Consider the following 27,361-nt stretch of genomic DNA (forward strand, 5'->3'; position numbering starts at 1 on the left):
CTGCTGTGTGGCCGGGTATAAGTGACCTAAGGTGGAACTAATGTTCTGGCTCTTATTCCTCTGCTGTGTGGTCGGGTGTAAGTGACCTAAGGTAGAAGTGATGTTCTGGCTCTTATTCCTCTGCTGTGTGGCCGGGTGTCAGTGACCTAAGGTGGAACTAATGTTCTGGCTCTTACTCCTCTGCTGTGTGGCCGGGTGTCAGTGACCTAGGGTGGAAGTGATGTTCTGGCTCTTATTCCTCTGCTGTGTGGCCAGGTGTAAGTGACCTAAGGTGGAACTGATGTTCTGGCTCTTATTCCTCTGCTGTGTGGCCGGGTGAAAGTGACCTAAGGTGGAACTAATGTTCTGGCTCTTACTCCTCGGCTGTGTGGCCGGGTATAAGTGACCTAGGGTGGAAGTGATGTCTGGCTCTTATTCCTCTGCTGTGTAGCCGGGTATAAGTGACCTAGGGTGGAAGTGATGTCTGGCTCTTATTCCCCTGCTGTGTGGCCAGGTGTAAGTGACCTAAGGTAGAAGTGATGTTCTGGCTCTTACTCCTCTGCTGTGTGGCCGGGTGTAAGTGACCTAAGGTGGAACTAATGTTCTGGCTCTTACTCCTCTGCTGTGTGGTCGGGTGTAAGTGACCTAAGGTGGAACTAATGGTCTGGCTCTTATTCCTCTGCTGTGTGGCCGGGTGTCAGTGACCTAAGGTGGAACTGATGTTCTGGCTCTTATTCCTCTGCTGTGTGGCCAGGTGTAAGTGACCTAAGGTGGAACTGATGTTCTGGCTCTTATTCCTCTGCTGTGTGGCCAGGTGTAAGTGACCTAAGGTGGAACTGATGTTCTGGCTCTTAGTCCTCTGCTGTGTGGCCGGGTGTAAATGACCTAAGGTGGAACTGGTGTTCTGGTTCTTATACCCGGCCACACAGCAGAGGAATAAGAGCCAGAACATCAGTTACACCTTAGGTCACTTACACCTGGCCACACAGCAGAGGAATAAGTGACCTAGGGTGGAAGTGATGTTCTGGCTCTTATTCCTCTGCAGTGTGGCCGGGTATAAGTGACCTAGGGTGGAACTGATAGCGAGAACTAATAGCAAGTTGCTAATGTGCATATATAGTTAATCTGGACAATGCAATGGATGTTTTTTACTTAAGATAGATTTTCAAGTCGTAACTGAGACAAACATTTCAAGTAGAGTAATCTACCTGAAGAATAGTGGTTCAGACAAATTGAAAGACATTGTATCATTTTTTTATAAAAGAAATTATGTAGTACCAGTTGTTTATTTCCAGCTCTGGTAACTTGTTGAATTTAGATGTCTTACAGTGGGAGAAGATGGGATGCCAAAGGGCAAAAGACTAGAATCAGAGCATGTTCTTATGTAGTGGCCTTAGTCACTGGACAACCCTGGACCACCACTGGCATGATACTTGGTGTCAAATAGATATGACATCAGACATACAGACAGTTATTTGGCAAGTTATTCCATTAACAGCTGAAGTATTACATTATTCATCATAATAAGTTCTGATACCCGGTCAATTTAATAACTACTAGTTAAAGTGATAAGTTATTACCTCAACCTGCAAAGGTTATTAGTTTAACATTCAAGATTTTTATTACAATAAACAGCTTTTACATTAACTGCCAGTTATTACATTATAAAGGAATAAATATTTATTACATTAGCCCATGTTGGTCGTCTCCTTCTGTAGCCCCTGAGTCTGTCCTTTGTCATGTAACTTTGCTTTGTATTGCACAAAAAGTGAAAAACTTTTATTTTCTGCAATGTAATCCTAGTAATGTAGAAAAAATGGGTGTATTGTAAGCACACTAAGACACACATTAGAACACTAAGACACGTGTCTTCTTCTGCAACATGTAACAAAACTGTCCTCCTGTCTTCTCAGAGATGCTGATGAGACTAAAGAATGGATTGAGGAGAAGAACCAAGCTCTGAACACTGACAACTATGGCCATGACCTGGCTAGTGTGCAAGCTTTACAGCGCAAGCATGAGGGTTTTGAAAGAGACCTGGCAGCCCTGGGCGATAAGGTTGTATTGACTTGAGAGTCAATTAGGGATGCATGCACCTAGTGCTGCAGTCCTAGTGTTTATGTTTAGATTGTTATTAGAGGTTAAAGCCTGTTCTTCTTCATCTTGTTCTTTTTCTCCTTCTTCTTCTCTAAAAGTATTTGTATGTCTGAAACTGTAAGAGCTAGTCAGCTAACATGGCATATAGGTTTAGTAACTCACTAGGTGGCGCTACAGTAAACCTGTTCACATTTTGGCCCATAACTTCTAAACTGTAAATTGTCGAAACAAATTTCAAGATTTTTTTTTCTAAAAGTATTAGTCAACGGGCTTAGACCCCACCAGTTGCCCCTTGCAGCTACATTACTCATTTTATGGCTGATATCACTGGTATAGCTAGTATTTTGCTTCTCCTAAATTGAATTTTGCGTTAATCATAATTTTGTATTAATTTCAAGGTAATTCATGTATGTTCATCTACTGATCTGAAAATCTTGCCCTCTTAATCATCTTTTCTGGCCCCTTGTGTAGGTTAACTCTCTTGGTGAGACAGCAGAACGTCTGATTCAGTCTCATCCGGAAGCAGTGGATGATATTCAGGAGAAGTGCACTGAGCTAAATACTGCCTGGAGCAGCCTGGTGGGACGTGCTGACCAGCGCAAAGACAAGCTTGGCAACTCCCATGACTTGCAACATTTCCTGTCCGACTTCAGGTGAGCGGAGCAGAAAAGTTAGTTGAGTTAATGAAACTTCCACTCATCCAGGAAGATGTTCCTCAGGTAGATAAATAGTTTAAGTATGATATACATGCTTTTGGGAGGGGGCACGTTTGAAAGGTTTGTGAAATAAGCAAGGAGATGTGGTGCACACACATAAATGCTATTTTAATTTCTACTCACCTACCGCTGCAATTAACAGAGTCTAATACAGTGGATCAGAAATAAAATGGTCTCTTTCCTTAATTTGTTAGAGCTTTGTCACCTCGACTCTTAGATTTGGTGCCTCCAGAGTTGTAATTCTGTCCATCTCTTCTCAGAGACCTAATCTCTTGGATCCATGGCATCCGTGGGCTGGTGTCATCAGAGGAGCTGGCTAAAGATGTGACAGGAGCTGAGGCCCTTCTGGAGAGACACCAGGTACTGAAGTCACACCCCATTAGACACTCCACTGTCCTTAAACATAAGCTATATTGTTAAACATTTAACTTGTTACTGCAAATGTACTACACTTCTAGCTGTCTCAGTCCTTGGTTTTTTCCCCCCTTTTATGTCTTTCCAGGAACACCGTACAGAGATTGATGCCCGTGCAGGTACATTCCAGGCCTTTGAGCAGTTTGGTCAGCAGCTACTAGCCCGTGGTCACTATGCTAACCCGGAGATTCAACAAAAATTGGAGGCCCTAGATCATGAACGTGCTGACCTCGAGAAGGCCTGGGTGCAGCGCCGCATGATGTTGGACCAATGCCTGGAGCTCCAGGTAATCACATTTGACCTCCCTGAAATTACAGGATACTTGGTTTCGTTTGGCAGCGATTCCATGACCAGTGAACAGTGTTTAGATTGATGCTCAAGACTGTTGCCTGTCTCCCCCACAGCTTTTTAACAGAGACTGTGAGCAGGCTGAGAACTGGATGGCAGCTCGTGAGGCCTTCCTTGCCAGTGATGATAAGGGTGATTCTCTGGACAGTGTGGAAGCTCTCATCAAGAAACATGAAGATTTTGACAAGGCTATCAATGTGCAGGTCACCAAGACATTTAACTACTCATTGACATCTTTAAATTAATTGGTTGTGAAGTAAAATGAGTGAAGTAAATTTTGCAATGATATACAGGAGGAGAAGATTGCTGCGTTGCAGTCTTTTGCTGACCAGTTGATTGGTGCTGACCATTATGCTAAGCCTGAGATCTTTGACCGCCGTAAAGAAGTCCTGGACAGGTAATTAACTCAGGAATGTTTGTGTTCGTAATAATAAGTATGTACCGGTCGTCTGGTAGGGGACCTGTTTGAGAAGACATGGGGTGACGGGAAAACCGTAAAGTTGTAATCGAATTTAATAAAATTAAAGGTGGGTGGCACAGGGGTTAGCGTGGTCGCTTCACAGCAAGAAGGTCCTGGGTTCGAGCCCCAGGGTAGTCCAACCTTGGGGGTCGTCCTCTGTGTGGAGTTTGCATGTTCTCCCTGTGTCTGGGTGGGTTTTCTTCCGGGTGCTCTGGTTTCCTCCCACAGTCCAAAGACATGTAGGTCAGGTGAATCAGCCGTACTAAATTGTCCCTAGGTGTGTGTGTGTGTGTGTGTGTGTGTGTGTGTGTGTGTGTGTGTGTGTGTGTGTGTGTGTGTGTGTGTGTGTGTGTAGATGTGTGGATGTGTGGATGTGGACCCTGTGATGGCCTGGTGGCCTGTCCAGGGTGTCTACCCGCCTGCGGCCCAATGACTGCTAGGATATATATATATGTGTGTGTGTGTGTGTGTGTGTGTGTATATGAGAAGTGCTCAATTTTTTCTAAGATAAGCTGTAAATATTACACACTAGGTGGCGCCGTCTGAAGGCCCAGATGATTGAGAAGCGTTCCAAGCTGGGTGAGTCTCAGACTCTACAGCAGTTCAGTCGAGACGTGGATGAAATTGAAGCTTGGATCAGTGAGAAGCTGCAGACTGCCACTGATGAATCCTACAAGGACCCGACCAACATCCAGGTACGTATTGCACCTCCACCTGCAGCGTCTTGCCCAGACAACAGGGCGTGGCTTGTCTCTCTTTACAAGCTGATGCATTTTGTCCAGTTGTACAGCTAAAATATTAACATGGTTTTCTATGATAGTAGCTAGTTTTCAGGTAAAAGGAAAACTATGAGCCATGCTCGTAATGCAAAATTGTTAATTTCTTTTTTTTTTTAATGATCCATGTGCCTTTCCTAAACTGTGTCAAATCCCTCCCAATGTATGCCTCAACTTTTCTGTTCTCCTATTGTCTTATCTCTATAGCTGTCCAAGCTGCTGGTAAGTTGGATTAGTGCATCAGCTGCCTTAACCTTTGAGAAGGATTCTTTGTCCATGCCTTTGCTTTCTGTGTAGACACAATCTAGAACAGCCATCCCATCCGCCATAAAAGATATGACCGGTGTATTTTTATTTTTTTATTGTCCACATGGTTTATGAGAAGATGAAACCAACCATGATGTTTTTCCCACTCTCCAGCAGCCGCCTTGTAGCCAGTGTCAGAGATGCCAACATTATGCGAGCCGCCGAAACTCCTTGTATTCCAAACACCAGTCTAACAGATCCCAGAGCCCCATGCATGTTTTGGCCAACATGAGTCATCACTGTGAACCACATGGTCCTGCAGTTTTCTCTGAATGTGTTCACACACAGCCACAGTAACAAGTTTCTGTTCTATGTAAACAAGACACTGTGCATACTCAGGAACTTACTGATGTGCCGACAGGAGGAGAGCAAACAACAACACCGGCAGGGTTACAGCTGTGGTGCCCAGATATTTCATCTATAACTTTTACTCTTTGCAGCATTCGTTGCACAAATAATGTCTGGGTCAGACTGATCAATATAATAATTTTGAAGAAATAATTATTATATTGATCATGGACGTGATGAAACGGTGGGATTTGGTGGACCCATTCAGCCATAGTTACGTATGTGAGCCTGGGTATTGTGAAGAGGAAATAGTATTGAGTGAGAGGAAAGACTAAAGGCAAGGATTGTGAACCACTACACCTGCAACTGATATGCAAGCACAAGGTAGAATTACTGGAGATGGGTGCTGCAGGTGTGGCTGTTGCTTAGCAATGCCAAATGAGGAAGGATGCAGATGCTGCACAGAATGGGACATGCTAGACCTGATATGACAGGGGCTGTGGAATGATGAGCATAGTGAACATGGCATGTTGCACAGAATGGGACATGCTTGACCTGATATGACAGGAGCTGTGTTATGATGAGCATAGTGAACATGACATGTTGCACAGAATGGGACATGCTGGACCTGATATGACGGGCTGTGAGATGATGAGCATAGTAAACATGACATATTGCACAGAATGGGACATGCTGGACCTGATATGACGGGCTGTGAGATGATGAGCATAGTAAACATGACATATTGCACAGAACGGGACATGCTGGACCTGATATGACGGGCTGTGAGATGATGAGCATAGTAAACATGACATGTTGCACAGAATGGGACATGCTGGACCTGATATGACAAGACGTGAGATGATGAGCATAGTGAACATGACATGTTGCACAGAACGGGACATGCTTGACCTGATATGATAGGACTTGCGAAATGATGAGCATATTGAACATGGCATGCTGCACAGAATGGGACATGCTGGACCTGATATGACAGGACATGTGAGATGATGAGCATAGTAAACGTGACATGTTGCACAGAATGGGACATGCTGGACCTGATATGACAGGACCTGTGAAATGATGAGCATAGTGAACATGACATGTTGCACAGAGTGGGACATGCTGGACCTGATATGACAGGACCTGATATGACAGGACCTGTGAAATGATGAGCATAGTGAACGTGACATGTTGCACAGAATGGGACATGCTGGACCTGATATGACAGGACCTGATATGACAGGACCTGTGAGATGATGAGCATAGTGAAAAGGACATGTTGCACAGAATGGGACATGCTGGACCTGATATGACAGGACCTGATATGACAGGACCTGTGAAATGATGAGCATAGTGAACGTGACATGTTGCACAGAATGGGACATGCTGGACCTGATATGACAGGACCTGATATGACAGGACCTGTGAAATGATGAGCATAGTGAACTTGACATGTTACACAGAATGGGACATGCTGGACCTGATATGACAGGACCTGTGAAATGATGAGCATAGTGAACTTGACATGTTGCACAGAATGGGACATGCTGGACCTGATATGACAGGACCTGATATGACAGGACCTGTGAAATGATGAGCATAGTGAACTTGACATGTTGCACAGAATGGGACATGCTGGACCTGATATGACAGGAGCTGTGAGATGATGAGCATAGTGAACGTGACATGTTGCACAGAATGGGACATGCTGGACCTGATATGACAGGACCTGTGAGATGATGAACATAGTGAAAATGGCATCTTGCACAGAACGGGACATGCTGGACCTGATATAACAGGAGCTGTGAGATGGTGAGCATAGTGAACATGACATGTTAACAGCACAGAATGAGACATGATGGACCTGATATGGCAGGAGCTGTGAGATGATGAGCATATTGAACATGACATGTTGCACAGAACGGGATATGCTGGACCTGATATAACAGGAGCTGTGAGATGATGAGCGTAGTGAACATGACATGTTGTACAGAATGGGACATGCTGAACCTGATATGACAGGAGCTGCTATGTGATGAGCATAGTGATGACATGAATTATCTACTTTAATGCTGTATTGTATTGACTGTTGTTATCGTTGACTCTGTACCTCGTTTTAAGAGTGGCCTAGTCGGTTTTTGTAGTTGTTACTTGTGAAATGATCGTGGTTATGTGATTTCAGATTGAACGGAGGATTTCTGATGGCTTCCACCCTCTGCCTATGTACTACATGTCTTGTGTGTCAGAGCAGGAAAAGTGGAATTTGTGTTCTGGTGATCATCACATTGTATGTACATTTCCATAACTGGGTGCTGAACGGTTTGGCCCACACAGAGTTGGTAGTGAGAAGATGGAAGTTGCACAGACATGCAAAATGGTACTGTTTCAATTTCATCCAGGAAGTAATGTAGATCTGCGTGTGTTGCCCTTGTATCGACACACTGGCCAAGTTCCTGAACATACACGGTGTTAGTTTACATGAAAACACACTTGTTGTTGTGGCCATCTGTGAACACATTCAGAGAAAACCACAGTGTCCATGGGCATGGAGGCCCAGTGGTTAGCACTGTTGATTCACAGCAAGAAGGTCCTGGGTTTGAACCCCAGACCGTCCCAGGTCCTTTCTGTGTGGAGTTTGCATGTTCTCCCTGTGTCTGCGTGGGTTTCCTCCCGGTGCTCCGGTTTCCTTCCATCTTCACAAAGACATGCATGTTAGGGTTAATACTTCTGCCTGTGCCACTGAGCAAGGCAATGGAAAGAGGAACTAGAGTTGGTCCCTGGGTGCTGCAGCCTCCCACTGCTCCTATACAGTACAATGGGTTAAATGCAGAAAAGACAAAAATAAAGTGGCTATGTTTCTTTGTTATTTGTAAAGATTAGTTGTGTTGGCCAGAACTCTGCTGAACCGGCTGTGGGACCTGGCTCAATAGGCTGTTGGAATACAATGGTGTTCAATGGCTCGCATAATGTCATCATCTCTTACTGTGGCCATGACCTGGATGCTGGGGAATAGGAGCAAATCATTGCTCAATTCATTCTTCTCACAGACCATGTCGACATTACAGAAAAACATAAAAAGTGTGTCGGCCCTGTGATGGACTGGCAGCCTGTCCAGGGTGTTTCCCCGCCGGCTGCTCAATGACTGCTGGGATAGGCTGCAGTATCCCAGTGACCCTGAGAGCAGGATAAGCAGTTTGGATAATGGATGAATAAAAATACACTGGCCGTATCCTTTAAGCTTATCCGTCATCAATGTCAGCTTTTTTTTTTCTTTTTGTTAGTTTTGGTCAGATGCTATGTTTATTTTTGTCAGTCTGTTTGGTCATTACAACAATTCTAGTTGCTGGTTGTGGCTTCCATATCTTGTTATTATATGTTTATACATGTCATGTTACATGTTTTATTCATTATTTTATCTGTTTATTTTAAAGCTTGATCAACTTTAAAGCTGCTTCAGATTTTGAGCCCTCTTTTATATGGCAGATATGAAATCTGAATTGATTTGATTGATAGTAAGAGCCCACTATTGGGGAAATTTCATCACAATTTCAAGAATTACAGTTCACAAAACAAAACTGAGTTATTTTTTGAGTGAAATTAATAAAAACTTCCATAATGTTCTCTTGGAGCAGAGCACATGCTCAGTAGTCTGGTGGTCTACCACTGACCTTCTGTAAGTGAAGACATATTTGACATCAGAGGCCATATGCCAGATGTGGACATCTTTACTAGGACCTTCTTTTTGACCTACCAAACAAGGATGGAATTAAAAAATATTGGAACACTAGCCAGCTGAGCCCATGAAAGACTTTCTACTAGCCCATGTGACGTTTTACTAGCCCACAATATACAATGTGTTTTTGAATTTGGAACAGGATAATTCTGATGTCAAAACAATGTACTTATAAATTATGATGCAATAGTCACAACATAGTTTTTCATAGTACATCATATTTCATTATTCCCTATAAATGTAAAGGTGTATAACAAAACCATATTTAAAGGGTAGGCATCCGGGTAGCATGGCGGTCTATTCTGTTGCCTACCAACACAGGATCACCGGTTTGAATCCTTGCGTTACCTCTGTCTTGGCGTCCCTACAGACACAATTGGCCATGTCTGCAGGTGGGAAGCCGGATGTGTCCTGGTTGCTGCACTAGCACCTCCTCTGGTCGGTCAGGGCGCCCGTTGAGGGCGGAGGGGGAACTGGGGGGAATAGTGTGATCCTTCCACATGCTACATTCCCCTGGTGAAACTCCTCACTGTCGGGTGAAAAGAAACGGCTGGCGACTCCACGTGTATTGGAGGAGGCATGTGGTAGTCTGCAGCCCTCCCTAGATCAGCAGAGGGGATGGAGCAATGACCAGGATGCCTTGGAGGAGTGGAGTAATTGGCCAAGTACAGTTGGGGAGAAAAAGGAGAATTAAAAAAGATATGTGTGTGTGTGTATATATATATATATATATATATATATATATATATATATATATATATATATATTTAAAGGGTAATTTTCCTTCATTTGGGGTGTAAATTACTAATAGGAGCAACAGATTTTGGAATAAATCCAGTATTGAGGGACAACACATCAAAGTACGTCCACTGAATGTACTTGTTTGTGCCACTGACAAGCTCAGATTGTTATTATAAGTGTCTGAGAACATTATGGAAAGGATCCCTGCGGAGACAGATCTTTTTCTTCATGTGTGTGTATATATATATATATTCACAGAGAGAGCGAGAGAGCTCAGAGGACTCACACTAGTAATAGGATTTGCTGATAGAAAAACTTTCTCTGTGCCCTGTGGTCCTCATGCCATCTTCCTCTACTCTTATATTTCTATTTGTGCTCTCAGAGCAAACACCAGAAGCACCAGGCTTTTGAGGCAGAACTTCAGGCCAATGCAGACCGAATCCGTGGTGTCATCGACACGGGTAACACGCTCATCCAGAGGGGTGCCTGTGCTGGAAGCGAGGATGCTGTCAGGGTATGTTTACTATGTCTACATACTGTACATGTTTATTACATGACAATAAAAAAGACGTTATAATTCTGAAAACTGTTCACATAATTCTATTCCACTGTGACATGGGTTTTTATCAGGCACGCCTTAACGCTCTGGATGAACAGTGGCAGTTCTTGGTCAACAAATCAGCAGAGAAGAGCCAGAAACTCAAGGAGGCCAACAAGCAGCAGAATTTCAATACAGGCATCAAGGACTTTGACTTCTGGTTATCTGAGGTAACAGTAGAACTCTAAAATACACACAAAAGCACACATCTATGGTATACATAATCTCATTATTACTCTTGTTCCCTAGGTGGAAGCTCTCCTAGCCTCAGAGGATTATGGAAAAGACCTGGCCTCAGTTAACAACCTGTTGAAGAAACACCAGCTGCTTGAAGCTGATATCTCTGCCCATGAGGTAATAAACTCCACACTCACCAAGTCCTTCTGGATCCAGTATGGACCAGTCACCAACCTCTGCTTGTTACTCAGTTCATTCTCACTGCGGTGACCATGAATGTGTTATGCTTCTGGATCCAGTATGGACGAGTCACCAACCTCTGCTTGTTACTCAGTTCATTCTCACTGTGGTGACCATTAATGTGTTATGCTTCTGGATCCAGTATGGACCAGTCAGCAACCTCTGCTTGTTACTCAGTTCATTCTCACTGCGGTGACCATGAATGTGTTATGCTTCTGGATCCAGTATGGACGAGTCACCAACCTCTGCTTGTTACTCAGTTCATTCTCACTGCGGTGACCATGAATGTGTTATGCTTCTGGATCCAGTATGGACGAGTCACCAACCTCTGCTTGTTACTCAGTTCATTCTCACTGTGGTGACCATTAATGTGTTATGCTTCTGGATCCAGTATAGACGAGTCACCAACCTCTGCTTGTTACTCAGTTCATTCTCACTGCGGTGACCATGAATGTGTTATGCTTCTGGATCCAGTATGGACCAGTCACCAACCTCTGCTCATTACTCAGTTCATTCTCACTGCGGTGACCATGAATGTGTTATACTTCTGGATCCAGTATGGACCAGTCTGCACCCTCTGCTTGTTACTCAGTTCATTCTCACTGCGGTGACCATGAATGTGTTATACTTCTGGATCCAGTATGGACCAGTCAGCACCCTCTGCTTGTTACTCAGTTCATTCTCACTGCGATGACCATGAATGTGTTATGCTTCTGGATCCAGTATGGACCAGTCACCAACCTCTGCTTGTTACTCAGTTCATTCTCACTGTGGTGACCATGAATGTGTTATACTTCTGGATCCAGTATAGACGAGTCACCAACCTCTGCTCATTACTCAGTTCATTCTCACTGCGGTGACCATGAATGTGTTATGCTTCTGGATCCAGTATGGACGAGTCACCAACCTCTGCTCATTACTCAGTTCATTCTCACTGCGGTGACCATGAATGTGTTATACTTCTGGATCCAGTATGGACCAGTCTGCACCCTCTGCTTGTTACTCAGTTCATTCTCACTGCGGTGACCATGAATGTGTTATACTTCTGGATCCAGTATGGACCAGTCAGCACCCTCTGCTTGTTACTCAGTTCATTCTCACTGCGATGACCATGAATGTGTTATGCTTCTGGATCCAGTATGGACCAGTCACCAACCTCTGCTTGTTACTCAGTTCATTCTCACTGTGGTGACCATGAATGTGTTATACTTCTGGATCCAGTATGGACCAGTCAGCACCCTCTGCTTGTTACTCAGTTCATTCTCCCTGCGGTGACCATGAATGTGTTATACTTCTGGATCCAGTATGGACCAGTCAGCACCCTCTGCTTGTTACTCAGTTCATTCTCACTGTGGTGACCATGAATGTGTTATGCTTCTGGATCCAGTATGGACCAGTCAGCACCCTCTGCTTGTTACTCAGATCATTCTTACTGCAGTGACCATGAATGTGTTATACTTCTGGATCCAGTATGGACCAGTCAGCACCCTCTGCTTGTTACTCAGTTCATTCTCACTGCGGTGACCATGAATGTGTTATACTTCTGGATCCAGTATGGACCAGTCAGCACCCTCTGCTTGTTACTCAGTTCATTCTCCCTGCGGTGACCATGAATGTGTTATACTTCTGGATCCAGTATGGACCAGTCAGCACCCTCTGCTTGTTACTCAGATCATTCTTACTGCAGTGACCATGAATGTGTTATACTTCTGGATCCAGTATGGACCAGTCAGCACCCTCTGCTTGTTACTCAGTTCATTCTCCCTGCGGTGACCATGAATGTGTTAGGCTTCTGGACCCAGTATGGACCAGTCAGCACCCTCTGCTTGTTACTCAGTTCATTCTCACTGCAGTGACCATGAATGTGTTATACTTCTGGATCCAGTATGGACCAGTCAGCACCCTCTGCTTGTTACTCAGTTCATTCTCACTGTGGTGACCATGAATGTGTTATGCTTCTGGATCCAGTATGGACCAGTCAGCACCCTCTGCTTGTTACTCAGATCATTCTTACTGCAGTGACCATGAATGTGTTATACTTCTGGATCCAGTATGGACCAGTCAGCACCCTCTGCTTGTTACTCAGTTCATTCTTACTGCAGTGACCATGAATGTGTTATGCTTCTGGACCCAGTATGGACCAGTCAGCACCCTCTGCTTGTTACTCAGTTCATTCTCACTGCAGTGACCATGAATGTGTTATGCTTCTGGACCCAGTATGGACCAGTCAGCACCCTCTGCTTGTTACTCAGTTCATTCTTACTGCGGTGACCATGGATGTGTTGTGCTTCTGGGAAACATTAAAGAAATTAGTAGTTTTAGTCGTGGTACTGAAGTATTTTAACATTTTAAGCCTCATACACATTTTGGCAGCTTACAGTATATCCAGTGACATAATTAGTAATAATAAATGGTCAGAAACATTTGGTGATGTGAACAATGGAATGTGGACATATCTAATTTCACCATAAAACCAATAAGGTTGCTTGTTATTACTTAAAAGCTGAAATGACTTTTGACTAGTAGGCTATTTACACCTGCCATGAACCTGGGGTCACCTCCATCACAAGTGAACAGCTCTAAGTAAGAGGCATATGTGCTGACAACATTCATCATCACACCTTTGATTTCCAGCTTCATACTCATCACTCTGTTTGACACTCTCTTCACCTCCAGCACACTCTTGACATACTCTACCTTCAGAATTACCCCTACCCCATTTCTCCTCCCATTCACACCATAGTAGAAGAGTTTGAACCCACCTCTGATGCTCCTGGCCTTACTCCGCTTCCACCTGGTCTCTTGCACACACAGTATACCTACCTATCTTCTCTCCATCATATCAGCCAGCTCTCTCCCTTTACCAGTCATAGTGCCAACATTCAAAGTTCCGACGCTCACCTCCACACCCCTACCCTTCCTCCTCTCCCGCTGTCTCTGGACATGCCTCCCCCCTCTCCTTCTCCTTTGCCCAACAGTAGCATAGTTTCCACCGGCACCCTGCTGGCCAACAGTCATTGGCAGCCCGGGCCTCGACCGATCCGGTATAGAAATCTGATTTATGATTCGCATATTTGATCTGGCAAAGATTTTATGCCGGATGCCCTTCCTGATGTAACCCTCCCCATTTATCCGGGCTTGGGACCAACACTAAGAATGCACTGGGTTGTGCCTCCTCAGCGGCTGGGTTAAGAAATAGTCTATTGTGGGCAAATAGTTTCACATTATTACAATGGCATGGACGCAGAAAATCCGTGTTGCACCAGATAGAGTCAGTTAACCTGATAAGGAAAATTAACTGAGGGAATTAGTAGCGTCAACTTCCGATTGTTTGCTTTCTTTCATCTTGTGCTCAAAATACACAGCAAAAGTTGAAACTCCTTCTTAAAACTTGTTATATGGGAAAATATAAATGTGTGAACACTGGAGTTTGTAATTTTCAACCGGAACCCTGTCAGGCTCGACCCAATCACATGGGTTCAGGCTCAGATTATTTGATTATTCCAGCAGGTTTGAGAAGGTCGGGCTCTGCAGTGCGGTGGATAAATGAACTTGAACCTGAAGTTGAACTTGAATGTAAAAGCAGGCAGGGACTCTTACACAGTTGTGGGTCTGAGGTGTGTCAGAAATTACAGACAAGGTAAAGAAAAAAACCCAAAATTAAACTACACCCAGAGGCAGCTTTGGTAACTGCCTAGTTAACTGACATCTTCTGCATAGGCAGAGGACATCAGTAGACTCAGCGGTCCTTCACTATGGCCTGGAACACATGTGTGTTTACATTTCAAATGCAATGTGAACAAGTGCGTCCGAGGCCACCTTCGAATGTGGCCTTAACGATCAGATCTCAAGACGTAGTGAGTGAATTCACACCTCTACTTAGTGCTGTCCCCTTGTGATCAGATCACCCAAGTCACATGTTAATAGCAGGTGTAAACAGCCTGCTTCTATGAGACTTCTTCACACCTCTTTCCTCCTACTAGGATCGTTTGAAGGACCTGAATGGCCAGGCTGACAGCCTGATGACCAGCAGTGCCTTCGACACCTCGCAGGTCAAGGATAAGCGTGACGCTGTCAATGGCCGCTTCGCCAAAATTAAGAGCATGGCAGCAGGCCGCCGTGCTAAGCTCAATGAGTCTCATCGCCTGCACCAGTTCTTCAGGGACCTGGATGATGAAGAGTCTTGGATCAAGTAAGGGAAAATGGTTTACTGCATTAACAATATACCTGTCAGACTACCTATTTCTGTTGTTGATCCTTATAAATAAGCATCAACAAGCAGTAAACTGCTATGGCAAATGTCCCTACTCGCTTCCTCTCTCCAGAGAAAAGAAGTTGCTCGTGAGTTCGGAAGACTATGGACGTGATTTGACAGGTGTGCAGAATCTGAGGAAGAAACACAAGAGATTGGAAGCTGAGTTGGGGGCCCATGAGCCAGCAATTCAAGTGAGTGCACAGTAACCAAATCAGAGCATGATCTAGGTTATTATGTGTCGTTCAATCAGTCTCACCAGATCCTGAATTTAACAAGCTACTGAATTCATGAATCTTGTGTGTATACATACATACATACATACATACATACATACATACATACATACATACATACATACATACATACATACATACATACATATACACACACACACACACACACACACACACACACACACATATATATATATATATATATATATATATATATATATATATATATACACTACCGTTCAAAAGTTTGGGATCACCCAAACAATTTTGTGTTTTCCATGAAAAGTCACACTTATTCACCACCATATGTTGTGAAATGAATAGAAAATAGAGTCAAGACATTGACAAGGTTAGAAATAATGATTTGTATTTGAAATAAGATTTTTTTTACATCAAACTTTGCTTTCGTCAAAGAATCCTCCATTTGCAGCAATTACAGCATTGCAGACCTTTGGCATTCTAGCTGTTAATTTGTTGAGGTAATCTGGAGAAATTGCACCCCACGCTTCCAGAAGCAGCTCCCACAAGTTGGATTGGTTGGATGGGCACTTCTTGCGTACCATACGGTCAAGCTGCTCCCACAACAGCTCAATGGGGTTCAGATCTGGTGACTGCGCTGGCCACTCCATTACCGATAGAATACCAGCTGCCTGCTTCTGCTCTAAATAGTTCTTGCACAATTTGGAGGTGTGTTTAGGGTCATTGTCCTGTTGTAGGATGAAATTGGCTCCAATCAAGCGCTGTCCACTGGGTATGGCATGGCGTTGCAAAATGGAGTGATAGCCTTCCTTATTCAGAATCCCTTTTACCCTGTACAAATCTCCCACCTTTCCAGCACCAAAGCAACCCCAGACCATCACATTACCTCCACCATGCTTAACAGATGGCGTCAGGCATTCTTCCAGCATCTTTTCATTTGTTCTGCGTCTCACAAACGTTCTTCTTTGTGATCCAAACACCTCAAACTTGGATTCATCCGTCCACAACACTTTTTTCCAGTCTTCCTCTGTCCAATGTCTGTGTTCTTTTGCCCATCTTAATCTTTTTCTTTTATTGGTCAGTCTCAGATATGGCTTTTTCTTTGCCACTCTGCCCTGAAGCCCAGAATCCCGCAGCCGCCTCTTCACTGTAGATGTTGACACTGGTGTTTTGCGGGTACTATTTAATGAAGATGCCAGTTGGGGACCTGTGAGGCGTCTGTTTCTCAAACTAGAGACTCTAATGTACTTATCTTCTTGCTCAGTTGTGCAACGCGGCCCCCCACTTCTTTTTCTACTCTGGTTAGAGCCTGTTTGTGCTGTCCTCTGAAGGGAGTAGTACACACCGGTGTAGGAAATCTTCAATTTCTTAGCAATTTCTCGCATGGAATAGCCTTCATTTCTAAGAACAAGAATAGACTGTCGAGTTTCAGATGAAAGTTCTCTTTTTCTGGCCATTTTGAGCGTTTAATTGACCCCACAAATGTGATGCTCCAGAAACTCAATCTGCTCAAAGGAAGGTCAGTTTTGTAGCTTCTGTAACGAGCTAAACTGTTTTCGGATGTGTGAACATGATTGCACAAGGGTTTTCTAATCATCAATTAGCCTTCTGAGCCAATGAGCAAACACATTGTACCATTAGAACACTGGAGTGATAGTTGCTTGAAATGGGCCTCTATACACCTATGTAGATATTGCACCAAAAACCAGACATTTGCAGCTAGAATAGTCATTTACCACATTAGCAATGTATAGAGTGTATTTCTTTAAAGTTGAGACTAGTTTAAAGTTATCTTCATTGAACAGTACAGTGCTTTTCCTTCAAAAATATGGACATTTCAATGTGATCCCAAACTTTTGAACGGTAGTGTATATATATATATATATATATATATATATATATATACACACACACACATTCCGCTGAGATTGATTTAACTCCCTACATTTCCTGGTTCTCTTAAATGTGAATATGCTCTTGAAAGATGTCTTGATGCATGCTCATAACCCAGGTAAGAAAGTCAAAGAAGGTAGAATCAGTCACTTAGTTGAGTGATGAAATGTATCTGTCAGTAAACGTTGTATCCCGGTGAACTGATTCAGCCTTCTTTGATGCTCTTAAAAGACCTGTATCCAATTCACTAATTTGAATTGTGTGATAAATACATCAATTCAGTTTGTATTGCAGATCACTTAAAACAATGTGAATAAAATGTAATTTGCTGCTGAGTCATTAGTGAAAGATGGAGATAAAAGCCCTGCAGTCTGATTGTTGGGTAGTTTGGCCATCAGTATTGACATTATAATAGCATAACAGTTGCATGTGTTGTGAACTTGAAATTACAGGCCATTTAAATTCAGAGTTGAATAATGAAGTGTTGAACACATGTTGATCTAGATTCTTAGTTGCTTACGTGAGAAAGTATTTATTTCCTTAGAATCTTTACTTGTTAGTTAGGGCAAATTATCACTGGATCTCCCCCTGAATATGTGTTTGGTGCAGTCGGTGCTGGAAACAGGGAAGAAGCTTTCTGATGACAACACCATTGGCCAGGAAGAAATTCAGCAGAGGCTTGCCCAGTTTGTTGACCACTGGAAGGAACTCAAAGACTTGTCTGGAGCAAGGCAAGTCCTCTAGCCAACAGACATGAACACAGCTTTACATAGTTACCCAGTGTGTCAGTTTACTAACATGCGTTTCTTTGTATGTTCTCAGGGGACAAAGGCTGGAGGAGTCCCTGGAGTATCAGCAGTTTGTGGCTAATGTGGAAGAGGAGGAAGCTTGGATTAATGAGAAGTTGAATCTAGTGGGGAGCGAGGACTATGGCGATACGTTGGCTGCTGTGCAGGTGCATTTCTCTGTCCTTTCCACAGCATTCTTGTGATGAAATGCATTAATGTTATACAAAATTACTTCTTTTGGAACGTGCATATCCTGAAAATGACATCTGGTGGAGGGTGTTGAGAAATTGTTCTTTTTGCCAGGGTTTGTTGAAAAAACATGAAGCTTTTGAGACTGACTTCACAGTGCACAGGGACAGAGTTAACGACGTATGTGCGAATGGAGATGAGCTTATCAAGAAGGTACTGCCCACCAAAAACACAGCACAGCTTCTGTTTCAGCCTGAAAAATAATACTGAATGTTAGGTGTGCAGCATCTGATTAATCTGTGGCTGAGTGGAATAAAAGCAAAAGGTAAACGCAGGTGAAGGACATCTTTATGTGTGCTTCTCCAGAACAACCACCATGTGGACAACATCAGTGCTAAGATGACTGCCCTTCGGGGCAAGGTATCTGAGTTGGAGCGGGCAGCAGCTCAGAGGAAAACCAAGCTTGATGAAAATTCCGCCTTCCTGCAGTTCAACTGGAAGGCTGATGTGGTGGAATCTTGGATTGGTATGTCTACGTTGTTATCTTTGTCTTCCCTTCCTATGATGGGGATCTCATTTTGAAATAAGAATTTATGAAATAACAAGCAATGTGGCTTCTTTAAAAAACAACCACCAAGCATCCATATGAAGTAAGCTGTGAAAATGTTTAATGTATAATAGTTGAATATGAAACACACCTACATGGATTTCAGACTGTGATCCTTTTAAATCTGATAAATCCTAGGAGGAGGGAACACCAGCAGATGTCCACGTGCCTTGCACTCACTCACAGTTTCAGTTGAGAATTAAAATAATGGTTAATAAGAGTAAAGTCAAGTATTTGTGTAGCCCAACATCACAAAATTGCCCCAAAGGGCTTTGCAATCAGTGCAGTATCCTTAGATCACCCCTATCCTTGGATCGTCGACTTGGTTAGGAAAAACTGCAAATTGCTATGTCAAGTATAATTAAACGCAAGCACAAGGTGATTGAAGATAGGTAAAAAGAGATGCCTTTGAGTGATAAAAAGAAGTAATAGATCTGATTTAACTGGGCAGGTTGTTCCAATCAGATGGAGCTTTAAATTTAAAGGCAAGGGGGCGTCTGGGTATCGTGGCGGTCTATTCTGTTGCCTACCAACACGGGGATCGTCGGTTCAAATCCCCATGTTACCTCCGGCTTAGTTGGGCGTCCCTACAGACACAATTGGCCGTGTCTGTGGTGGGAAGCCAGATGTGGGTATGTGTCCTGGTCGCTGCACTAGTGCCTCCTCTGGCCAGCTGGGGCGCCTGTTCGGGGGGGGGGGGACTGGGGGAATAGCGTGTGTGATCCTCCCACACGCTGCGTCCTCCTGGTGAAACTCCTGACTGTCAGGTGAAAAGAAGCGGCTGGCAACTCCACATGCATCATGTGGTAGTCTGCAGCCCTCCCTGGATTGGCAGAGGGGGTGGACCAGCGACCAGGACGGCTTGGAAGAGTGGGGTAATTGGCCGGACACAACTGGGGAGAGAACCCCCCCCCCAAAAAAAAAAATTAAAGACACGTCACCTAATTTCTTTAGAAATTCTAGGAACAAAGGAAAAAAGCATGCTCAGTATGCCTTAGACCCCTGAACCCCAATCAGCAGCCCACAGAGTTACCCAACAATGTAAAATATCCCTTACCTACCATCACTTATCATCTACCTGTACACAGTCTGAACTGTTTAATGATGTACGAGCAGGAAGCTTTTGAGTGTTCTGAGATCTCATTCCCCTTGTCCTTGACATTAAATTACAAGTAATCAGTGTTTTAATATATTTGAGAAAGCTTCTCACAGCATCAGTAGGGGCTTATGCCTCAGCAGTTTTAATAAAATTGGAAACGGTTACTGCCAATACCCATACCTCTTCTAAAAGCTGCTGGATTATGTTTAGGGGAAAAAGAGAACAGCCTGAAGACTGATGACTATGGCAGAGACCTCTCCTCTGTGCAGACTCTTCTCACCAAGCAGGTTGTGTTTTGTTGTTGGTTTTCTTATGAATATGTTGCATTATACATGTCTCACACACAGTTAGCATTCCTCAGCCTTGATTATCACTCCTGACATCAGCATCAATTTCTGTCCTGGGCATGTTCAGGAGACATTTGATGCAGGTCTTCAAGCCTTCCAGCAAGAGGGCATCGCCAACATTACAGCGCTGAAGGACCAGTTATTGGCTGCAAAGCATGTACAATCCAAAGCCATTGAAGCACGCCATGCAGCCCTGATGAAGCGTTGGAACCAGCTGCTCTCCAACTCAGCTGCACGCAAGAAGAAGCTGTTGGAAGCCCAGGAGCATTTCAGGAAGGTATGAGACCTTCATGGAATGGGTAGGCAGGTATTGGGTTTTTATGGGGGGTGGTTTTTAGCCTTTCATCCAAGAAAGGTCTGTAGTGTATTTTTTCTGTTACACATGCATTTCCTCACACTTTGCTTCCCTCTGTTAATCACTAAGCAGCTCCGCGGGAGCAGTTGGATTTTAAAGAGTGTGTACACACTGGCGGAGAAGTAGTGTTGCACTTTGCTTCATACGATTGAAACTTTCAACAGGTTGTAATGCTGGTCATACCCCAGTCTTGGTGCAATAGTAAGGTTTGTTTTTTTCCCCCTGTTGACACCTGTGGAAGATCCTTACTGTTACATCAAGATTGGGGTGTGGCCAGCAGTGAAACCCAGTGGAAAGTTTCAACCTGAAGAGGACAGTGCAACACTACTTGTCTGCCCTCTACTACTACTACTACTTTCAGCTGCTCCTGTTAGAGGTCGCCACAGCGGCTCATCCGTTTCCATTTCTTCCTGTCTTCTGCATCTTCCTCTGTCACCCCAGCCACCTGCCCTGTGTGACTTGAAATTCTCATTACTCTAAATTCTTTGCCCATGGGCACTACATTGGTAATGTCCTTCGTGGGTGTGGGGAACACAAGTCAGAACTGGATGCAAGACATGAAAGAGCACAACATATAGTATATATCAATACATAATGCACTTTTTTCAATAATATTCTATTGGAAGGAACATTGGGTGTACAAAAAAAAAACATAAAAATGCAATGGAAATGATTGTCCCTCCGTATTTTAGTAATCTCCCTAGCCCCCTCCCACTGAACCCTCACCCATTGCTGATGCAAAAAAGGTTAAAAATAAACAATTACAGTAATAGCAATTATAAGATAAATCCAATAAAAATAAGCAATTATAGCAATTATAAGATAAATCAAAAACTACAAAATACAAATAAATTAGGTTAGAAAGCTCTGTTGTAAAATTTAAAAAAAAAGGGTTAGGAAGCTTTACATAAACAAGATGCATTCAGTCATCTCATAAGTACCAAGTTCAGGAACATGAAGTACAGAGCACTATGTACAAATGAACTAGTAGTAGTCATTTCTGTTCACATAAGTCATGCTTTATGATGTCATACGTTTGAGTGACTGGAGAAAAATATCTCCCATATGCCATTAGCATCGTAGTCTACACTGATATACAATATTCAATTAAAATTAAGGTACATATTACAAATAACACAAGCAGTTTTAATCATAGGGAACTGGAGTTATATGTTCAGTCTTCTGAACACATAACTTTTTAGTCCTTGTCAGAACTCTAGCAGTAGCAGTTTGATAGTTTTTTGAGGAGACAAAAAAAACCAAAACAACATTACTTTGGATCAGTTTATCCAAGTTTATTTAGACATTAATCATCTTATTTTTGCTATGTTTTCAATATTGTAACAAGCTGACTTTGTTACTGTCTTTATGTGGCTATCAAAATTTTGTTCCGAGTCCATAATTACAACCAGATTTCTGTTGGCTTGTAGTCTTGATTGACAGAGATTCAAGGTGGGCAATAACTTTCAACCTCCCTTTCTTAGGACCAAAGACAATGGTCTCAGTTTTATCTGGGACATCCAGTCATTAACTTCTTCCAAGCACCAACAAAGTGTATCTAAGTGACCATAATCACTCAGTGAGAGAGAGCAATGTGTGTGTTTGAATATTGTCTAAGTAGTTGTGGTAAGAGACTTTGTTGTGTCACAGAGCTTGATCTAATGGGGGTATGTAAAGGTCAAATAGTAGTGGCTCGAGGTTTGAGCCATGGGGGACCCGTCAAATCATTTTTCTTATTATCAGACACATAGCAGCCAATTGAAACAAAGTAGTCCCTATCTTGTAAATAAGATCTGAACAAATTTTGAACAATTCCGAAAAGTCCAACCCAGATCTCCGGTCACTATAATAAACCAAATCGGGATAGAATCATTGTCCAAAGGAATTGAATCGAGTCCAACTGGACTTGGTATATATCCGTGAAGACGTTTCGCCTCTCATCCAAGAGGCTTCCTCAGTTCGTGCCTTTCTGACTAGACCAAGCTAGTCTGACTGGCTGGTGATGAAACTCAGATATTTATCCTCTTTGGAGTCGTTATCAGAGCTATTGATGTCCATGGCTCTTTGTGTCCCGATGTTTAGCCACGCCCGTCGTTATCGGCGCTATTGATGTGCATGGTTCTTCAATAGCTCTGATAATGACGGGCGTGGTGTTATAATGATGTCATTTTTTCAGTGGTGGATGATGAATTAACATTTAGTGATGTTTTTAGATAATGTTTTTCTGTGTTATTAACAGACTGTGTCTGTGATTCTTTGTTTCAAAGCTGTTGTGAATTTGTGACGTTGTATTAAAGTTATTCTTTAAAACGTCAAAGTCATAGAGTCCATTACAGGCTAGATTGACTGAAAATCATGCTTGGACTATTTTTAAAGGTCGCTGTTGGATGTGTTTTGTCTTGTTGAAGCCTTTTTATCTTCACCTTTCCTTCTGCTCCTTAAGGTGGAGGACTTGTTCCTGACATTTGCCAAGAAGGCCTCAGCTTTCAACAGCTGGTTTGAGAATGCCGAGGAGGACTTAACAGACCCAGTCCGCTGCAACTCACTGGAGGAGATCCGGGCTCTGCGCGAAGCCCATGAGGCCTTCCGTTCCTCGCTCAGCTCTGCCCAGGCTGACTTCAACCAGCTGGCTGAGCTGGATAGACAAATAAAAAGCTACCAGGTGGTGTCTAACCCCTATACCTGGTTCACCATGGAGGCCCTGGAGGAAACATGGAGGAACCTGCAGAAAATCATCAAGGTCTCCAATCACTGTCTCATTTAAGCTCCTGGGGTTTAGAAATGGGTTTTACAACAGCGGAGTTGATTGTGTTTTTGTCTCTGTGCATTACTGAATATGAACGCAGGAGCGTGAGCTCGAGTTGCAGAAGGAGCAGAGAAGGCAGGAGGAGAACGATAAACTGCGCAAGGAGTTTGCGCAGCATGCCAATACCTTCCACCAGTGGCTGCAAGAGACTAGGTAAGGAGTCCGGGCTATAGCCTCTTAGTGATCTGAAAAACAACATACCAACGCACGTGGATCCCTTATCGTACTAGATGTTTGCTTTCTGCAGTGACAGTTGTGTCCCCGACCTAATGGTAACCTGTGTTTCTCTCTCTTTCTCTCCATCCGTCCATTCTTTCCACCTACCTTCTCTTGGCTGCTACCTCGCTGGTGCTTGTAATCACTTTGCTAATCAGGACATATCTTCTGGATGGGTTAATATCAAATTTTTTATTTTTTCTATATATGTGTGATTTAACGTGTGGATGTGAGGTGGTGTCCCTAAACTCCCTTAAACTGGTCAGATCAACAGGTCTGTGATCTAAAAATGTTGGCTGATTTTTAAGTGATTGAGCTCACACTAAACATATCCTGCAAGGCCAGGCCAGGCTGAAATCATATGTCCATGATCATATGCTTGATGATTATTATTATCTGTGGTGTGTTGCATAAAACCAGAGAGCTACAGATCATGGGCACTGCCAGTTTTTAGGAGTTCAAGGACATTGTGCAGGAACCCTATTGTTTTTGTTCAGATTATTGTCGTCATTTTTCTCTGCCAAACGTTTCATGACCTCAGAAACCTTAAGACCCACAGCAGACAAACTTTCAAGATATGTTCAAAAAGTGTCTCACTACTCAGGCAAAAAAAAAATAAATAAAAAAAAAACCGGTTGGCCAGACAGTGGCGCTATAATAAGAACTTTTATGAGTTATTGCCCAAATCATAAAATTATTGCTAAAGGTTAAATTTTGTTTAACCTTTGTTTAACCAAATTTTTACAATCATATCAACATCAATTTTATCCATATCATATATTCATATCAATTTTATCCATAACCAATTTGGTTTCTAACCAAATTTTTACAAATCTTTATAATAACATTTCCCCTGACTAGATTTTCTGCCATTTTAAATTTGGGTCAAAACAGTTTTTTTGCTACTCATACAAATTTGGACCAATCCTCACCACATTTGCCACATAGAATACCTGGCCCGTCCTGAACAAAAGTTATCAATTTGTTTTTGTATATTCCATGCTGTTTCTCTATAATTTGTTGTCAAATGTTGTAGGTGAGGCCCATTGTACCAAAATTCCTCTACATGTGAATGCATGGCGCTCCCTAAGCCAAACTGGTACACATGTGCATGCATGTCAGGGCCCCATGGCACCATCAACAATTTGTTGTATTTATGTCTCAGTCATTATATACAGTACAAACACCATTCGGATTTCAAAATGCTCAGTATACTGATCAACCATCTGTAGCCCAATGACATGTATAGTTTATGAGTTATTACATGCACTGAAGTCTAGAGCCGTCACTTCCATTATAATTTCACCTATTCTCTCCCCTGGAAGTATCAACGTATCAGATTGAAGGTGTTTGGACCCCACTAATTAGTGCCTACGGCTATTGTTTTTGTTAGGATTATTAGGGTCTAAGCACATAGTGTTGGAACCCTATTTTTTGGTCAGATTTTTATTTTGCCATAAAAGTATCTATAGGTCAGAAACTATTAAGAGCTACAGTCACCAAACTTGGCAGATCAGTTCGAAATCTCACCTGTGATTCAGACCAAAAAAACAGTTGACCCATAGGTGGTGCATTGATAACACCCTTCACATTGTTGCCTGTAACGGCTAAACCTTAAGTCATGGATTCCATGGCACAAGACACTTCTCCCCATTTTCATTTGACTGGTTTTTCTGCCATTTTGAATTTTGTTCACCATTCCTCCATCTTCACCAAATGTGCCACGTGGAGTATCTGGACTAAATATTGAATGGATATTTGATATTTCTAACCAGTGGGCCACAATTAGTTTACAAAGTTTTGAAAAAAAAGAGTTAGCAGGTCTTATTTTACAAAAAGTGCAACAACTTCTTAATGTATTGTGCTGTCCTGACTAAACTTGATACGCTAGTACAAACTACTAGTGGTCTCTGAGCTGCACATCAAAATGTAGGCCATTTCACCAATAGGAGAGAGCTATAGAGTCTTTCTTTAAACAGCCATTACTTAGTCACTGTAAACCTTAGAAACAACATTATTTCCCTGTGCTTCTCTTGTGATGACACATTTATCCATAACCAATAATAATCTATCCACAACCACTTGTGATGCAGGGAATGGTCTACCATTTTTTAAATCCTGCTATTTCTGCAGACATGATCCAATCTTCACCAAATTTCCATCAGACCATCGTACACAAAAGATATCCATTTTTTATATTACATTTTGATATTCAATTCCATTTTGGTTTTAAATATCATTGGGCCTGCTGTACAAAAATTGTCACATTTCAGTAAAAAATTGCAGAATCTTAACTAAATTTGATACATATGCGATGTCAACTCTGAGATACCATGCAAAATTTGACGGTATTTTGCCCATAGGTGGCGCTGTGACAATAGCATGACTTCAAATCTCCATAGACATCCGTTGTATTTGTATCTGAGTAATAGTACACAGAATAAGCTCCATTAGAATGTCAAAATGCACAGTACTGCACACTGATGAACAAACTGAGCTTCTGATGCTGTCATATTCAGATCAAGAGGTGTAAAATGCATCAATGTATGGAGGTCCATTCACTTCTACTACTACTTTTAGCTGCTCCCGTTAGGGGGCGCCACAGCGGATCATCCATTTCCATTTCTTCCTGTCCTCTGCATCTTCCTCTGTCACACCAGCCACCTGCATGTGCTCCCTCGCCTTCCTCTTCTCCTCTTCCCTGGCAGCTCCATATTCAGCATCTTTCTCCCAATATACCCAGCATCTCTCCTCCACACGTGTCCAAGCCATCTCAATCTTGTCTCTCTTGTTTTGTCTCCAAACCGTCCAACCTGAGCTGTCCCTCTAATATACTCATTCCTAATCCTGTCCACATAGAGAGCTTCAAATACTTGGGTTCAGTTAAGAAAAACGATGGTGGTTGTACAGATGACATAAAAATCAGAATTACCCTAGCAAAGAAAAGAATGATGGAGATGGTACAAATATGGAAAGATAGGGGAATAAGAAAAGAAGTGAAAGTCAGTCTACTTAAAGCACTCGTCTGGCCTGTGTTGTCATACGGAGCTGAACATTGGACATTGAAGAAAGCGACGGTAAACAGGATTGAGGCTGCAGAGATGTGGCTTTATCATAGGATGCTTCAAATAAGTTGAGCAGAGAAACGAACGAATGCAAGCATCCTTAATGAATTAGGAACAAAAAGAGGACTAATAGCACATATAATGAAAAGAAAGCTATCATTCTTTGGGCATACCTGTCGTCCAGGTGGAAGTAAGTTAACAAAGACAGAGATTTTGGGAACTACACCAGCAAAGCGCAAGAGGACTACACCAGCAAAGCACAAGACCAAAAAGGCAGTATCATGATGACGTCAAAGAATGGCTTAGTCTGAAAATACCGGAGGGAACAAGATCAGCTCAGGACAGAAGGAACTAGAGGAGACTTGTTTGGCAAGCATGTCGTCCTGATGGTGCTGGAACCCTCGCTGACGAGGAGGCCTTGAAGAAGAAGAAGAAATCCTGTCCATCTTCGTCACTCCCAATGAAAATCTTAGCATCTTCAACTCTGCCACCTCCAGCTCCACCTCCTGTCTCTTCATCGGTGCCACTGTCTCCAAACCCTATAACATAGCTGGTCTACCTACCATCTTGTAAACCTTCCCTTTAACTTTGCTGGTACCCTTCTGTCACAAATCACTCCTGATACTCTTCTCCTCCCACTCCACCCTGCCTGC

The 27,361-nt window shown here is 42.9% G+C and overlaps 1 protein-coding gene across 5 annotated transcripts in view; it reads left to right on the top strand.

The window, feature by feature from the left end:
• Nucleotides 1-27,361, top strand: part of sptan1 (spectrin alpha, non-erythrocytic 1) — a 114,000-nt gene that overhangs the window by 78,529 nt on the left and 8,110 nt on the right. For 3 of the 5 annotated variants that reach the window (XM_056290908.1, XM_056290912.1, XM_056290909.1), the window contains 22 exons: nt 1,893-2,037; nt 2,548-2,729; nt 3,053-3,152; nt 3,295-3,492; nt 3,611-3,757; nt 3,848-3,951; nt 4,547-4,709; nt 4,998-5,012; nt 10,244-10,375; nt 10,492-10,629; nt 10,709-10,813; nt 14,860-15,068; nt 15,202-15,322; nt 17,846-17,967; nt 18,059-18,191; nt 18,328-18,426; nt 18,580-18,739; nt 20,130-20,206; nt 20,334-20,543; nt 23,065-23,361; nt 23,468-23,580; nt 23,802-23,819. In XM_056290908.1, coding sequence (XP_056146883.1) covers nt 1,893-2,037; nt 2,548-2,729; nt 3,053-3,152; nt 3,295-3,492; nt 3,611-3,757; nt 3,848-3,951; nt 4,547-4,709; nt 4,998-5,012; nt 10,244-10,375; nt 10,492-10,629; nt 10,709-10,813; nt 14,860-15,068; nt 15,202-15,322; nt 17,846-17,967; nt 18,059-18,191; nt 18,328-18,426; nt 18,580-18,739; nt 20,130-20,206; nt 20,334-20,543; nt 23,065-23,361; nt 23,468-23,580; nt 23,802-23,819 — 2,988 coding nt within the window. The remainder of the gene's footprint in view (nt 1-1,892; nt 2,038-2,547; nt 2,730-3,052; nt 3,153-3,294; nt 3,493-3,610; nt 3,758-3,847; nt 3,952-4,546; nt 4,710-4,997; nt 5,013-10,243; nt 10,376-10,491; nt 10,630-10,708; nt 10,814-14,859; nt 15,069-15,201; nt 15,323-17,845; nt 17,968-18,058; nt 18,192-18,327; nt 18,427-18,579; nt 18,740-20,129; nt 20,207-20,333; nt 20,544-23,064; nt 23,362-23,467; nt 23,581-23,801; nt 23,820-27,361) is intronic. The other 2 variants (XM_056290911.1, XM_056290910.1) reach the window with 2 other exon arrangements.

Source organism: Lampris incognitus, chromosome 12, assembly GCF_029633865.1.
Source record: "Lampris incognitus isolate fLamInc1 chromosome 12, fLamInc1.hap2, whole genome shotgun sequence".
Classification (NCBI taxonomy): domain Eukaryota; kingdom Metazoa; phylum Chordata; class Actinopteri; order Lampriformes; family Lampridae; genus Lampris; species Lampris incognitus.